This window comes from Pseudorca crassidens, chromosome 2, assembly GCF_039906515.1.
Source record: "Pseudorca crassidens isolate mPseCra1 chromosome 2, mPseCra1.hap1, whole genome shotgun sequence".
NCBI classification, from domain to species: Eukaryota; Metazoa; Chordata; class Mammalia; order Artiodactyla; family Delphinidae; genus Pseudorca; species Pseudorca crassidens.
The window spans coordinates 18848041-18860604 of NC_090297.1; the positions used below are offsets into that span (position 1 = coordinate 18848041).

Here is a 12564-nt window from a genome sequence, read left to right on the forward strand (position 1 = left end):
CTTTTATTTTAGCAAACCATTAATTCAATATATATTTAAGAAGCACAGGCAGTGTTCTTACATTGTAATGGTTTGGTGCGGGAGTTTCAAATTTGAGAACTTTCACGAAGCTTGGCAACTGGAACATGCTGGAACAGGAATTACTGAAGTCTTTCTTCGAAACAAAACGTGATGGTATAGTGTACGCGTTAGCTGCAGGGTATTTAGAGACGATGGTGTCCAGTCGGTCACACTGTGAGGAGAAAGTCCAGGGAATCCACATCATCACGTATCTCATGGCTCCGAAGGGCCGATGTCAAAAAGATGGTGCCCAGCACCAGGTCTAAACACATTTTATAAAAGGTGAAACCCTGGCAGGTAACAATGATAAAATGACCTTGGGCTTTGAGAATTTGCTCTTGGAAAATGCAAGTTCAGACCTGTGTTAACTTCTGTAAACTAACTCTAATTATTCATCTTATGTTTGGGACTTGGCAAAGATAATTCTTCCATAAAAGCATTTCCACCCAATCTCATTTCAGGACACTTATACTTGACTCATCAGCTGGTGGGTGATTTATATGATGGGACGCTTTAGACTTGCTTCTTCCAACCTTGGTTTTCCTTTGAGTAAAACCCTCACTTTTTGTTTCTAAGTTTAAATAATCCAAATTTCCTAAATAACAAGTTTGCTTCTAACATCTTAAGGGTACAAGGCTCCATAGGGCTTGCCTCCCACCCACACCTCCTATCCACCACCTAATCACTGATTTCATAAAACTCTACGATATTTTTGCTGTTTCAACAGAAACCAATCCTACTCCTTCCAGGAAGCCATGATAAACTATTTTCAGTTAAAAAAAAAACAAACAGAATCAATGTTTGCCAAATGAACAGGGACAAAAGCCATAAAAACTCGGCGATAACATCACCTTACCCTGGGATAGTATGGCAGGTATTGAAGTCTGATAAGACAACAACAAAAAAATGTCATTATTTTATGGGTAAAAGCTTGAGAACATTGCCCTGGGTTTCCTCCACTTGACAGGGGTCAATAAACAAGCGCAGAAAGTGGAGGAGGTGTGGGAAGGCATCAGCCCCTCGCCTGACTTCACTCTGTACGTGGCGGCAATGGTCCTCACCATCTGGTTCATGGACCACCAGTAATGTGGGTGGATGTGCCACCAGAAGCAGGAGTGTTCTTTCCAGAGTCTTAGCTGTCCTGAGTCTAACCTGGGTTCGAGTCCCAGCTCCACCTCCTCCTAACTGTAAGGATTCATTGATGTCCCCAGAAGTAAGGTCACCCCAGCCTTGGACTCACCTTACCTTTGCATTTGGGGCAATAGTTAACCCAGTACTTTGCAGGGGCGTTGCATTGGATCCTCATGACAACCCTGGCTCGAGGATATTATGAATATCCCCACTTCACAGATGAGGACCCTGAACTTCCTCAGCTAGCGAAGTGTTGGAACCAACATTCTCGCCTCCATGAGAGGATATGGATAAGATCTCCATTGTGAAGAAGAATGAGCCGAGAGGAGTCGCAGCAATGCGTTTGCATCTACAAGGCGAACAGCTGATAAATGCCTGTGGGAGGTTTTAGCTCTGGAAGAATCACTACCCGAAATCCGCTGTGCCCGACGGGGCAGACACACCTCTGCTCTTTCCTTCTCACTTCCACAGAAGAAGGGTGGCAAGGTCAGACCTTCCTTGGTGCTGCCATTTGTAGCGTGTCTATCCTGAGTCACCCAACAGAGTGGGCAGAGGGTGTTCTTCTAAAGCGCTAGTTCCCAAAGTGTGTTCCTCGGCCTTCCAGGTCTGTGAGATAAGGTTGTGTTGGTGGTAGCGGCAGCAGGGAGAGAGTTCCAGGGTCAAATAAATTTGAGAAGTTTCACACCATGTTCCCATTTTGAAGATTCATAACACACGTTGGTGTAGTAAGTGCTCTGGGAAGGTCTGCAATAAACAAACCTCTCTAGCTTTGGGGTTTTTTTTCTTTTAATATTTATTTATTTATTTATTTCAGTTGCACTGGGACTTAGTTGCAGCATGCAGGATCTTTGTCGTGGCATGTTTAGCTGCAGTGTGCAAGCTCTTAGTTGCAGCACGTGGACTCCTTAGTTGCGGCACGTGGGATCCAGTTCCTGGACCAGGGATTGAACCCAGGCCCCCTGCATTGGGAGTGCGGAGTCTTACCCACTGGACCACCAGGGAAGTCCCAAGTCTAGCTTTGTTTAAACAGCCTTCCCCAACCTTCCTCCATCATAGAATCTTTTGGCTTAAGATACCTACTAACATACCCTTTGGGAAAAACTGTACTAAAAAATTCCTATTCGAGGCAAAGTTCCCTAAAGCATTGCAGTAGAATTAGTCTGAGTCTAGTTGAAGTTGACGGTCACTCAACAACCCTCCCCGCCCCTTGGCTTTCTTTTCATTGCCAGGCCTCCGGTCTCCAATTTGGCCACATGCTGGCATTTATGAACCTCTGTCCAGCTCTTCCAGAGCCGCTGCTGCCACCACACAAATACAGAAAGGCCATGGACGCCTCCTCCCACCTGCCCCATTTAACTTCCTAGTCCGTCCCGTGAATAATTCTGGAGCAAAGCTTTGGAATACCGTCGTGAAGCTCTTCAGACGATTTGAATTTAGGCGGATGACAGGTCCTCTCAAAAGGCTGGGCGCTGTTGCTCCAAGAGTCATCAGGAAGTTTTTAAAGCGTGTTGACCCCCAGAGTCTCTTGGTCAGCCTCACCCAGAGAGACACGCTCCTGCTGGCCATGCTGGCTCCAGTAAGGCAGACCTTTCTCTGATGGGGACTACTTTTAATTCCCTCAGGGAATTGGGATCCGGAAACAAGAGGCACTGAATGTGAAAGGCAGCAAAAGAAGGGGCGGAGGAATGAAATTCTCGTCCAGTTTGGGAAGGAACGAGGCGAAATGTGGGGATCTCCTGACAGACTTCCACCAACCACTTAAGGTCCCTTCCCAAGGATATAGGAACTTATGTGTTTACAAACAGAAATAGAAACCCCCATATCCATCACAGCGGGCAGAGGAAGCCTGAACAACTCACCTTCTGCCTTCTTTGGGGTTTGGTCTGAATTTTTTAAAGACCTGATTAGATCCTGTCATACACAGGATCCTGTCACACACAGAGCTTCCCTTGGACCCCTTCTTCTCCAGGTGGCCCAGCCACGTCATTTGGAAAGTTACTACATGTAAAGCCTAGCAGGGAACTGATGGTGTGCTCTGATTCAGTGCCTTCTCTGGCACCAGGCAGGGATGGGCAGTGCCATTATTTGGCAACGTCTCAGAGAGAAAACCTAGGTGCTGCAGGAAGTCTTGTTTGTGACTCAGGTGGTGACAATCATAACATTCAACATGTTTATAATGCTCTGCAATTTCAAAGTCTATTTTACTCATTGCAACGTCAATTTGCCCATCGCCTCCAGGGAGTCTCCACTCGATGAGGCAACTGGGACACAGAGGGTGACGTGCTTGAGGTCACATCGAGAACCCACGGCTGAGTCAAGATTGGGTCTCAAGTCCTGTCTCCTGTGCCAGGCCATTGGGAGGGGGTACTTCTTCTGCAGATCGCTTTGGAGTCTCTTTACTCACAGGGCTTGGGACAGAAGGAGAAGTAGAGGCGTGGTTATTCTGTGAACTCACTGGGGGCATGTGCAACCTCAACGTCTTTGTTAATAAGGAGTTAACTCAAAGTCGGTTTTCTCCTTGAGTATTCAACCCTGCCAAGCTTGAATTCCAATAAGTGGCTGCATTCAGTGTGTCTTAAATGGTCTCTTTGTGTGTGGTTTTTTTTTTAAAAAAATCAATTCCAGTGTCAGGTATCGTAATACATTTTTGCAAGAGATTATTATAAGTTTTAAAGGGACAGACGGCATATGTGTTTTGTTAATGCTGGAGTTTGGGTTTGCTTTCTTTTTCACTTTCCTCCCTCAGCTAGTCTTACCCTACTTTGACCCTTTCTCCTTGTTATATCTATTTTTCTTGGCAACTGAGAGGTGTTCAAATAAAGACTATCCTTGCCCAGGTCTGGTCAGAGACATTGGAACTTCGTTTAACTACTTGACGGTTGTAGCCTTCCACAAAGATAAAGACCCACATCTTACAAAGGAGAGAAATGGGGAGGAGAGGAATATCACTAAATTACCTGCCTGCTGCCTGTTTTCTTTTTGGTCCCATCAGATTTCTCAGTAACTCGAATAACCCAATTAGATTAAGCAGTGTAAAAAGTCCTATTAGGGCAAGATGTATAATAATAACTTTTTTCCTGGTCTGCCTAAAAATCTCAAGAAAACATCTGTAAGTCCATTCCACACTGACAACATTGGTTTTGGATGATCAGGTTCTGAATATTCTTCTAGCTTCTCTTCCCACTCTGGCAACACTAGCAGTGGGGAAAAAAATTCCTTAAAGACATAGGCTCCAGTTTACCTGCAGGAAATTTGAGGAAGCAGTTACTCTCCTAATTAGAACCACGGGCCTTTGGAGAGAAGGGACCAGTTGTCCAATGTATGATTATGCAATGAATGAAGGAAAGTACCGAGCAGTTAATGTTCAGAGAAGGGGTTCTCACCATAGAGGGAAAAGTACACGTCCCTTTCCTAGACAACGACACACTGTCAAACACAGGCGACTGGTGAATGACGTTGTAGAACCCAGGACCTGGGATATCATCCTGAAAGGGAAGAGAACGTAGTGTCATTGGGATACTTTCAATTCCATGGTGCTTTTCTGCAAGTTTTACATCCATTAACACTAAGCCTTACTGTAACCCTCTGGGACAGGCAGGGATGCCACCTCGTGGATGACAGCCGGGCTCCACCAATTCCTGACCTGCCCAGTCACCATCTCAGTTAGCAAGCGCTGGGGCTGGAATTCCACCCCGGGTCTGGGACCCGCCCCCACCCCAGGGCCCTTGCTCTTTCCACAGTGCTGTACTGCATTCCAGGAGAATGCTGTTGTTTCTTTGTGCCATTAGAGATATGAGCAGAAAATGCAATCCTGAGCGCGGCAGCGGCTGTGCAGTGTGTGTGTGCAGTGTGTGTGCAGTGTGTGTGTCAGTGTGTGTGTCAGTGTGTGTTGACTGGGTTCACCAAACCCACGGCGAGGGAAGGGTGACCGATTTCATGTTCACCACACCCCACCTGACTCAGCTTCCTCCCCAGCCTTTCAGAAGAGAAACCAGGGAGTGTTTCTGTTTATAAAGCAAAATGAAACAAAAACAACCTTCATCCCAAACAAGACCATTTCTAACTCTCAGACAAAAAGAGGTGGGTTCACGGGGCTCAAGTCCTAAGTGATGCGGGTACGTTAGAGAGGAACAAGCAAAAGCTTGATTTCTAAGCTCATTTCTGCCGTCGCAGTTAATTGGGCTTGGGTCTCATTTCCCATGCTAGTTACCAGGGGGAAGTAAACGTTGACAAAAGTTGGCCAGGCAAGTGACATGAAAGGATAAGGATGCCCCACTGTCTCGAGAGTTTACCGGGTGCCTCCTTGGTGCCAAGAGCTTTTCAAAGGTTGTCTCGTTTAATCCCCCGGTGAGAAAGGGGTGCCCCCATTTTATAGATGGAGACACTGAGGCACGTAGAGATGAACTTGCCCAAGGTCCCACTGCTGTCCGTGGCAGCACCTGAATTCAGCGCTACATGATGGTGTATACAAGCCTTTTGCAGTGGGGCTATTAGCAGGTCCAGTTTAAGGAAAGCGAAGCCCGGAGACGTTGGGGCCGCAGCTAGTAAATGGTGAAGCGCAGATTTAAACCCAGGCAGCCTGACTCCAGAGCTTGCTACCTCCAAGACCTGCCACCCAGGCTCCTCCTGTCCCCACCATCCCTACTACCTTCCTCAGAGCAGAGAGAGAGCTCAAGGCACCATCAGGGCCTTCAAGGACTCTCCAGTGTGGCCCAAGCAGTGTGTGATTATGGTTTAATCTAAGGGCTATTAACAGGTTCTGCTGTGCTGAATTTTAAATGCAGTGAGCCTTTGAGCCTTGCAGGTGGAGGCAGGGGAGCTGATTCCTGCCTTGTAGGTGATTATGGTCCCTGGTGGACAGAGGGGGAGCTGACTACCAGGAGAGTGAGGCAGGAGATGCAGGAGATGCAGCCCGACCAGAAGAGCCCTGGCATGTGGGTGCAATTTGAGGTGCTACAGGAAGGAACAGAAAGAGGTTTTTCTAGGGGGCTGTTTGCAGGACTGGCATATGTTTTTTTTGTTTGTTTGTTTTTTTAATTAATTTATTTAATTTATTTTTGGCTGTGTTGGGTCTTCATTGCTGCACGCGGGCTTTCGCTAGTTGTGGCAAGTAGGGGCTACTCTTCGTTGCGGTGCACGGGCTTCTGATTGCGGTGGCTTCTCTTGTTGCGGAGCACGGGCTCTAGGCACGCAGGCTTCAGTAGTTGTGGCACGTGGGCTCAGTAGCTGTAGCTCGCGGACTCTAGAGCGTAGGCTCAGTAGTTGTTGCACACAGGTTTAGTTGCTCCACGGCATGTGGGATCTTCCTGGACCAGGGCTTGAACCCGTGTCCCCTGCATTGGCAGACGGATTCTTAACCACTGCGCCACCAGGGAAGCCCGTGGCGTATGTGTATTGATGGTCACTGCATGCCGGGCACTGTTCTGAGTACTTTATACACACTAGCTCATTTAATCCTCATTTTAAAGATGAGAAGACAGGGCCCAAAGGGATAAGGACCAAGGTCACGCAGCAAGTAACAGAGCCAGAATTTGAACCCAGGCAGTGTGAGGACAGTCGACTCCTGACCACTAAGCCAAACTAACTCTCAGACGAGTGCAGGATAGAATGTGCAGGATGAAAGGAAAAACAGTCCCGCTGAGTTTTGAATTAGGATCCTAGCATCAGTGCTGCCACCAGCTAAGTAACCTTGATCTAGTCACCTCTCTAGACCTCAGTTTCCTCATGTGTAAATCGAAGATGTTGCACTAAATGACTTCGGGCACCTTTTAGCTTCCAGAGTCCCTACAGTGAGGGAAAGCTGAAGCAGGAAGTGTAACTGCGACGCTTCTAGGTTGAAAGAAGAAACAGTCTTGGACATCTCCAGCCCCCAGACTGCTGCCACGCTCCCCAAACCAGCATCAGCCCACAAGAAATTTCTGGGCACCTATATGTGTCTGAGGATCTAGGGTTGCCAGATGAAACACAAGCCTGCTCCATCCCACCCTGCCCAGTTAAATGTGAATTTCAGATAAACAACAAAAAGCTATTTTAGTGTAAGTAGGTCCCAATCAATATTTGGGATATACTTATACTAAAGTGGTTTGTTATTTATCTGAAATTCTAAATTAAGAATCCTGTATTCTTATCTGCTAAATCTGGCAACCCTACTGGACCTTAATCACATTTTAATTCTGCCACATTGCAAACTGGTTTGAGTCCAGGACAAGTAGGAAGAGAACTGTCACCTCTTAGCCTGGAGGGAGAGCATGCTGCCTGTTTGCTCTTAATGAATATCCAAGAAGGGTCCTCCAGGCAGCAGGATGCTGGGGCTTGCCAGTGGTGGCTCAAGAGGGCGACTGTTAAATATTTTCAGAAATGTTGCTTGTGGTAGCTTGAAATTGACCAGGTTGGGGGGCGGTATTTACACCACAGAGATTGGCCAATGCTCTAAATCAGAACTTTCCTTGTGGAGAAGAGAGCTGGTTTACCAGCACACCACCACCTGCACTCCACACCAAGTAAGTTTCAAAGCTGCCTGGAGGGAAAGGTCCAGCTGTAGGGGGTTCAAGCTTTCTCCTGCAAAAGCTAGAGGTGGTGGATGGCTCCCTGGGAGGGCAATAGAAGTCCAGCCTTTGGCCTCTGGGATAACAGCTCACGTGACTAATGTTATATGAGGTCGATGAGTTCTGGCTTCTCAGCATCTCCCAGAGAGCGAGAATCCAAGTCGAAACTGGTGTGAACTCAGCCAGCCCTCGGCTTCTTGGCCAAGACCACCCCAGAAGGCAAAAACCAAATAAACCAACCAAATAAAATGGGTGTGGGGAGGGAGAAGGGAAGAGAACTATTCATTTGAGCTCTGCTGACTGCCTGTTGTGTGTTCCACGGGGAGCTCTGGGCCAGGGCTACACCCATTGTCCCCTGTGCACGTGAGAACTGAATGAGTCAATGCACGTCCCACCGGCCTCATCATTACCAGTCCTCAAGTTGCCACAACAGCCTCAAGGGAGCAGGACCTTCCCTCGGCGATTAAAGGCCCTCAGAGTGGGATGGAGCAAGAGATGATTGATGTTGCTGGGCAACATTTGGTGGAAATGCACTTTGAGAGCTCTCTTGAAGGATTAAAGTCCCAAATGGGCCGCACGTGCCAAGGGCGGGACACAGATTGACATTCACTTGACCTTGGGATAGGTTTAGAGAGGTCATGAGGAGGAGGGGAAGAGAGGGAGCAGGGCACTTACCCCCTCACCCCAGACAGCTCCTTAGGGTACAGCAGGGCCTAGTGTCCACAACCTGGACCCGGTCACATCTGCACACAGCCTGGATTTTCTAGTCCCGATTTCATAGATTCTGTCCAATTAAGACTTTCAGGTTTGTCAACCCATTTCCGGGTTGGAAAATGCGGTCTCTGCTGGATCATTGGCCAAAGCCCACAACACTAGAGCTGCCTTTTGACTCTTCAGGGATGTTCTGCTCTGCTTTGGTCTCTTATGGGGGCGGCCAGCTGGGGTTCTCAGGAGTGCACAAGATGAATGAAAACTAAGTCTGCGGAAGGGCGAGCGGTATATTACAGGAGGAAGACACGCCTGAGGTGGAAACAGAGCCCTGTCCTGTGGTTAACCCACTGGCACAAGTGCCCAGGAATTTGGGGTTCCTGCGGGAACAATTTCCTTTTACAAACACCTCTGGTCTTAGGGTCTCAGGACAAGGCATCCATCCACACTTTTCTCAGGCTGATGTGGCCAAAGTGGTGATAGCATGGGCCAGTGTCTGCCCCCAGGGCGCGTCCCCTCACTGGGCCTCAGCCCTCTCATCTGTGAACCTGCAAAGAGGCAAGTGCGGGCGTGGAGATCTACAGTTTTCAACCCCACTCCGGGCCTCCATGAGGAACTCAGGGAAAGGGGGCCCGATCGGCAGTGGCTTCGAGCAGCAAGTCCCCTTTACCCGCTCCACCGACGGGCCTCAGCATGGGATGCTGTCACAGATGGGGCCCCTCTGCTGAGCCCAGGGATTTCGGGGTCACTGAAGCCCTTCTGGTTCAAACTGTCTACAACCCTGAGAAGTGCCCCTTGTAAGACGCCCTTCCTCCTTTCTGCTTTCTCCCCTCTCCCCGCCCCAGCTCCATACACTCATGTCTGGCATCAAAGTTTCCACGCCTCTGATAGCAGAGGAGAAGGGAGAGGCAGGGAGCGTACTTCAAGCAAGAAAATGACACTTTTTTGTTCAGAATGGGGATCTCAGAAATGAAAGATCCCTGGGCGCCCTCAGGGAGCAACCAGGAAAAGTGGGATGAGTTCTCTTGAGGAGATTGTTTCTTAGTGGCCCAGGTGAAGAGCAGGTGTGGGGGAAGCCCAGGGACACTGGCCACCTGGGCAGATGAAAATGGGGACCAGGTCTTTGCCCATCGCTGGTCTGGCTGGGTTGGAAACACAGTCAGACAAGAGAAGCCAAACCTGCATTTTCAAAGCATCGGTTTACGTCAGCAACGTCTCTGAGCACCCGTGGTCCTCTTTTGCCGTCCCCTCCTCTTTGTTAACTCTGGCGTCAGCTCATTAGCAGCCCTTGGAAATCCCCTGAGTGGAATGTGCGCCAAGACTCAATTCAACAAGCACACACTGAAGTCTGCTGTGGGCCAGGGCCCGGGCGGGGGCACCAGGATACAGGCGGTTGGCAGCTTAGATGTTCTAGGAATGGGATGGAGGAGACGCAGCAAAGCAATGCAAGATGGGTGGGACAAGTTCCCGTGGCTCGTAGACTTGAGTTGGGATCATTCATTCGACCCACTTTTGAGGGGCTTTGGGGGTCTGGAAAGGACAATGACTGCTGCCCGAGGAGTTCCGGCTGGGTGGAGACAAGATGCGCATGCCCATTACCACCCTGCCAAGCAGAAGGTGCTCGGGCATTCAGGGGAAGGTGTGCTGGCTTCCACCCGGGAGACGCGAGGAAACAGTATGGGAGCCTGGAGCTGCTGCCAGGGTCGTCCTCACTCTGCCTGACCCTGGCTGTGCCACTTACTCAACCCTCTTTGTGTCCCAGAGTCATTATCTGAAAAGTGGGGATAATAACGGGACTTAGCTCCCAGGGTAATCGATTATGGGGATTAAATGAGTTCATAAAGGCAACATCTTCAAGGGGAGCCTGGCACACTGTCTGTGCCGCCAAGTGTTTGCGATTTCCACCAGCGTGTCCTGCAGACCCCTGAGGAAGGGGTGCTGGTGACTGATATGGAAGTGGTCAGGCTTCTAGAGCAGGAAGGTCGGGCAGACCCCACTGTGGTTCAAACACGCAGCTGAGTGCACATGTGGGGAAATTATCCCCCTGAAGGTGGCGGTCTCTGCAGACTGAACTTCCTTTCATTGAAAAAGCTCTGACATTAAAAAATTCATTTAAAAATATCCCTGGTCTGGTGCCTTATCAAGGCAATAAGTGAACCGTATTAACTTTGTACAATTTCACCACAAATTAAACACTGTCCTGCTTACCGCTGGGGAGGGTGGATTTGCTGTCAGGCTATGTCTGAAATTAACATGTATTTTAAAATTGTGCATCTAGAGGAAAGGGTGTCTGTATCCTACCAGTATCCTTTCATGTGTGCCTGGAAGGGATTAATCAGGTTTAGGATCATGGAATAGTCATCCCTGGCAAGGGCCTACCTATTATAACATCCTTATTTTTAAGATGAGGAAACAGAGATGCAAAGACTTTAAGGGAGTGTCCTTAGTGTTACACAGCTTGGGAAATAGTGACCACAATCCAGGGTGGCATGGGGACAGAATCGGGAGGTGGGGGAGGAAAGTGTCCCTCGGGTGGCTGGGCTATGCTCTGTCCCAGATTAGGCATGTCTCTTCATGCACCCAGTGTCAGCAGCACATCTGTACATAACTGTAACATGTTCAGGGAAGTAGACTTCATTTCTAGCAGCCAAAATTGCCAGCCCGGACGCTGAGCCCAGTGAAGGATTCCTCGTACGCAGCAGTCAGAGTCTCATGGGGAATGGGAGCCGGGCAACGAGGCCCTGAAGTTTCTCTCCAAAGTCAGCCTGATAAGGTAAGTGCACATTTCAGAGGGCACTGATTCTCTGTGTTAAAGGTGTGCTAGATGGGTCACAGAACGAATGTGAGGACACAACCAAGTCATGAGATGAGGCACAGGGTGTGTACGATTAATGTCATAAGAAGGGTGGTGAGACACCAGAGTTTTAAAATCTGCTTTTAATTTGTATTGCCTCACTAAATTATTGGGTGATGTTAAACAGAATTCTTAACTTCTCAATGCCCATTTCTCTCAGGAAGAATGAGAATAATGAGGAGGCAAAAAGACATTTTCTTCCTGTTTTTATAGCTTGAAGAATCTAAAAAAGTATAATAATCCAAATTGTACATTTCAGTTGAGGAAACTGAAGCCCAGAAAAGTCAAGTGATTAGTCTAAACCCGGTCAGCTAGTAACAGAGCAGAAGAAGAAATGGAGGGAGTCCTTCGGGCAAGAGAAAAATGATACCTGTTGGAAATCTGGATCTACATAAAGGAATGAAGAGCTCTGGAACTAGTAAATACGTAGGTAAATGTAAAATGTAGAACCCTGAGTATAAATTGATGCATTTAGATATAAACATGAAATTTGATATCTAAAAATGCATCTAAATTGATGCATTTAGATATAAACATAAAATTTAAATCATTTTTTAAATAATTGACTATTTAAAGCAAAAATAATAACCCAGGGGCCAGGGTTTATGGATCCCATGCCCTTTCTAAAAAATTCCATACTTATTTACAAAATGCTTTCAAGTGCTTAGATGAACGTTTTCACATCGTCAAACCAACGCAACCACGTTTGAAAAGTACTAATCAAATTTCTGAGCTATTTCTCTCTGTATCGGATGCTGCCTATAGCTTTGGCTGGCTGCCACCTTGGTTCCTTCAGCAGAAAAATTTCTGAAAAGTAATAGTCGTTTAAAATGCAAACTTTAAAAGCCAGACCATTCAGTTTCTGGATTTGAGTCTTCAGAACATGATCATGTAGAATGGGGTCTACACACACGACATCTTCCCCTATCTTGAGTTTGGTCTGTTTGGCGGAGGCATTTTCAGAAACGCACTCGCTGACTTTCATAGATGGACTTGATGGCTTTGGGGGCCACAGAGGGAGGTGTGGTGCCAGGTGTGGACAGAGCATGAGGCTTAGGAGTGAGCCGGGCCTGGGTTTGAGGTCTAATTCTTTCAACATTGATTCAGCAGATATTCATGTGGGGCCTCTTATGTGTCAAACCCTGCATTGTGAGACCTCGGGTGGGTCAGTCATTTAACTTCCCTAAGCCCGGGTTTCCTCTTCTGTTAAATTAAGGTATAAACCCTTCCTCTTAGCGTTGTTCAGAGGATTAGAAATATGGTCTA

The 12564-nt window shown here is 47.8% G+C and overlaps 1 protein-coding gene across 9 annotated transcripts in view; it reads right to left on the bottom strand.

Annotated features, from left to right (window-relative positions):
* STPG1 (sperm tail PG-rich repeat containing 1) overlaps positions 1 to 12564 on the bottom strand; it is a 55386-nt gene that overhangs the window by 21327 nt on the left and 21495 nt on the right. For all 9 annotated transcript variants that reach the window (XM_067724339.1, XM_067724279.1, XM_067724297.1 and 6 more), the window contains 2 exons: positions 4575 to 4676; positions 62 to 232 (listed from right to left, as the gene is read on the bottom strand). In XM_067724339.1, the coding sequence (XP_067580440.1) occupies positions 62 to 232; positions 4575 to 4676 (273 nt within the window). The remainder of the gene's footprint in view (positions 1 to 61; positions 233 to 4574; positions 4677 to 12564) is intronic.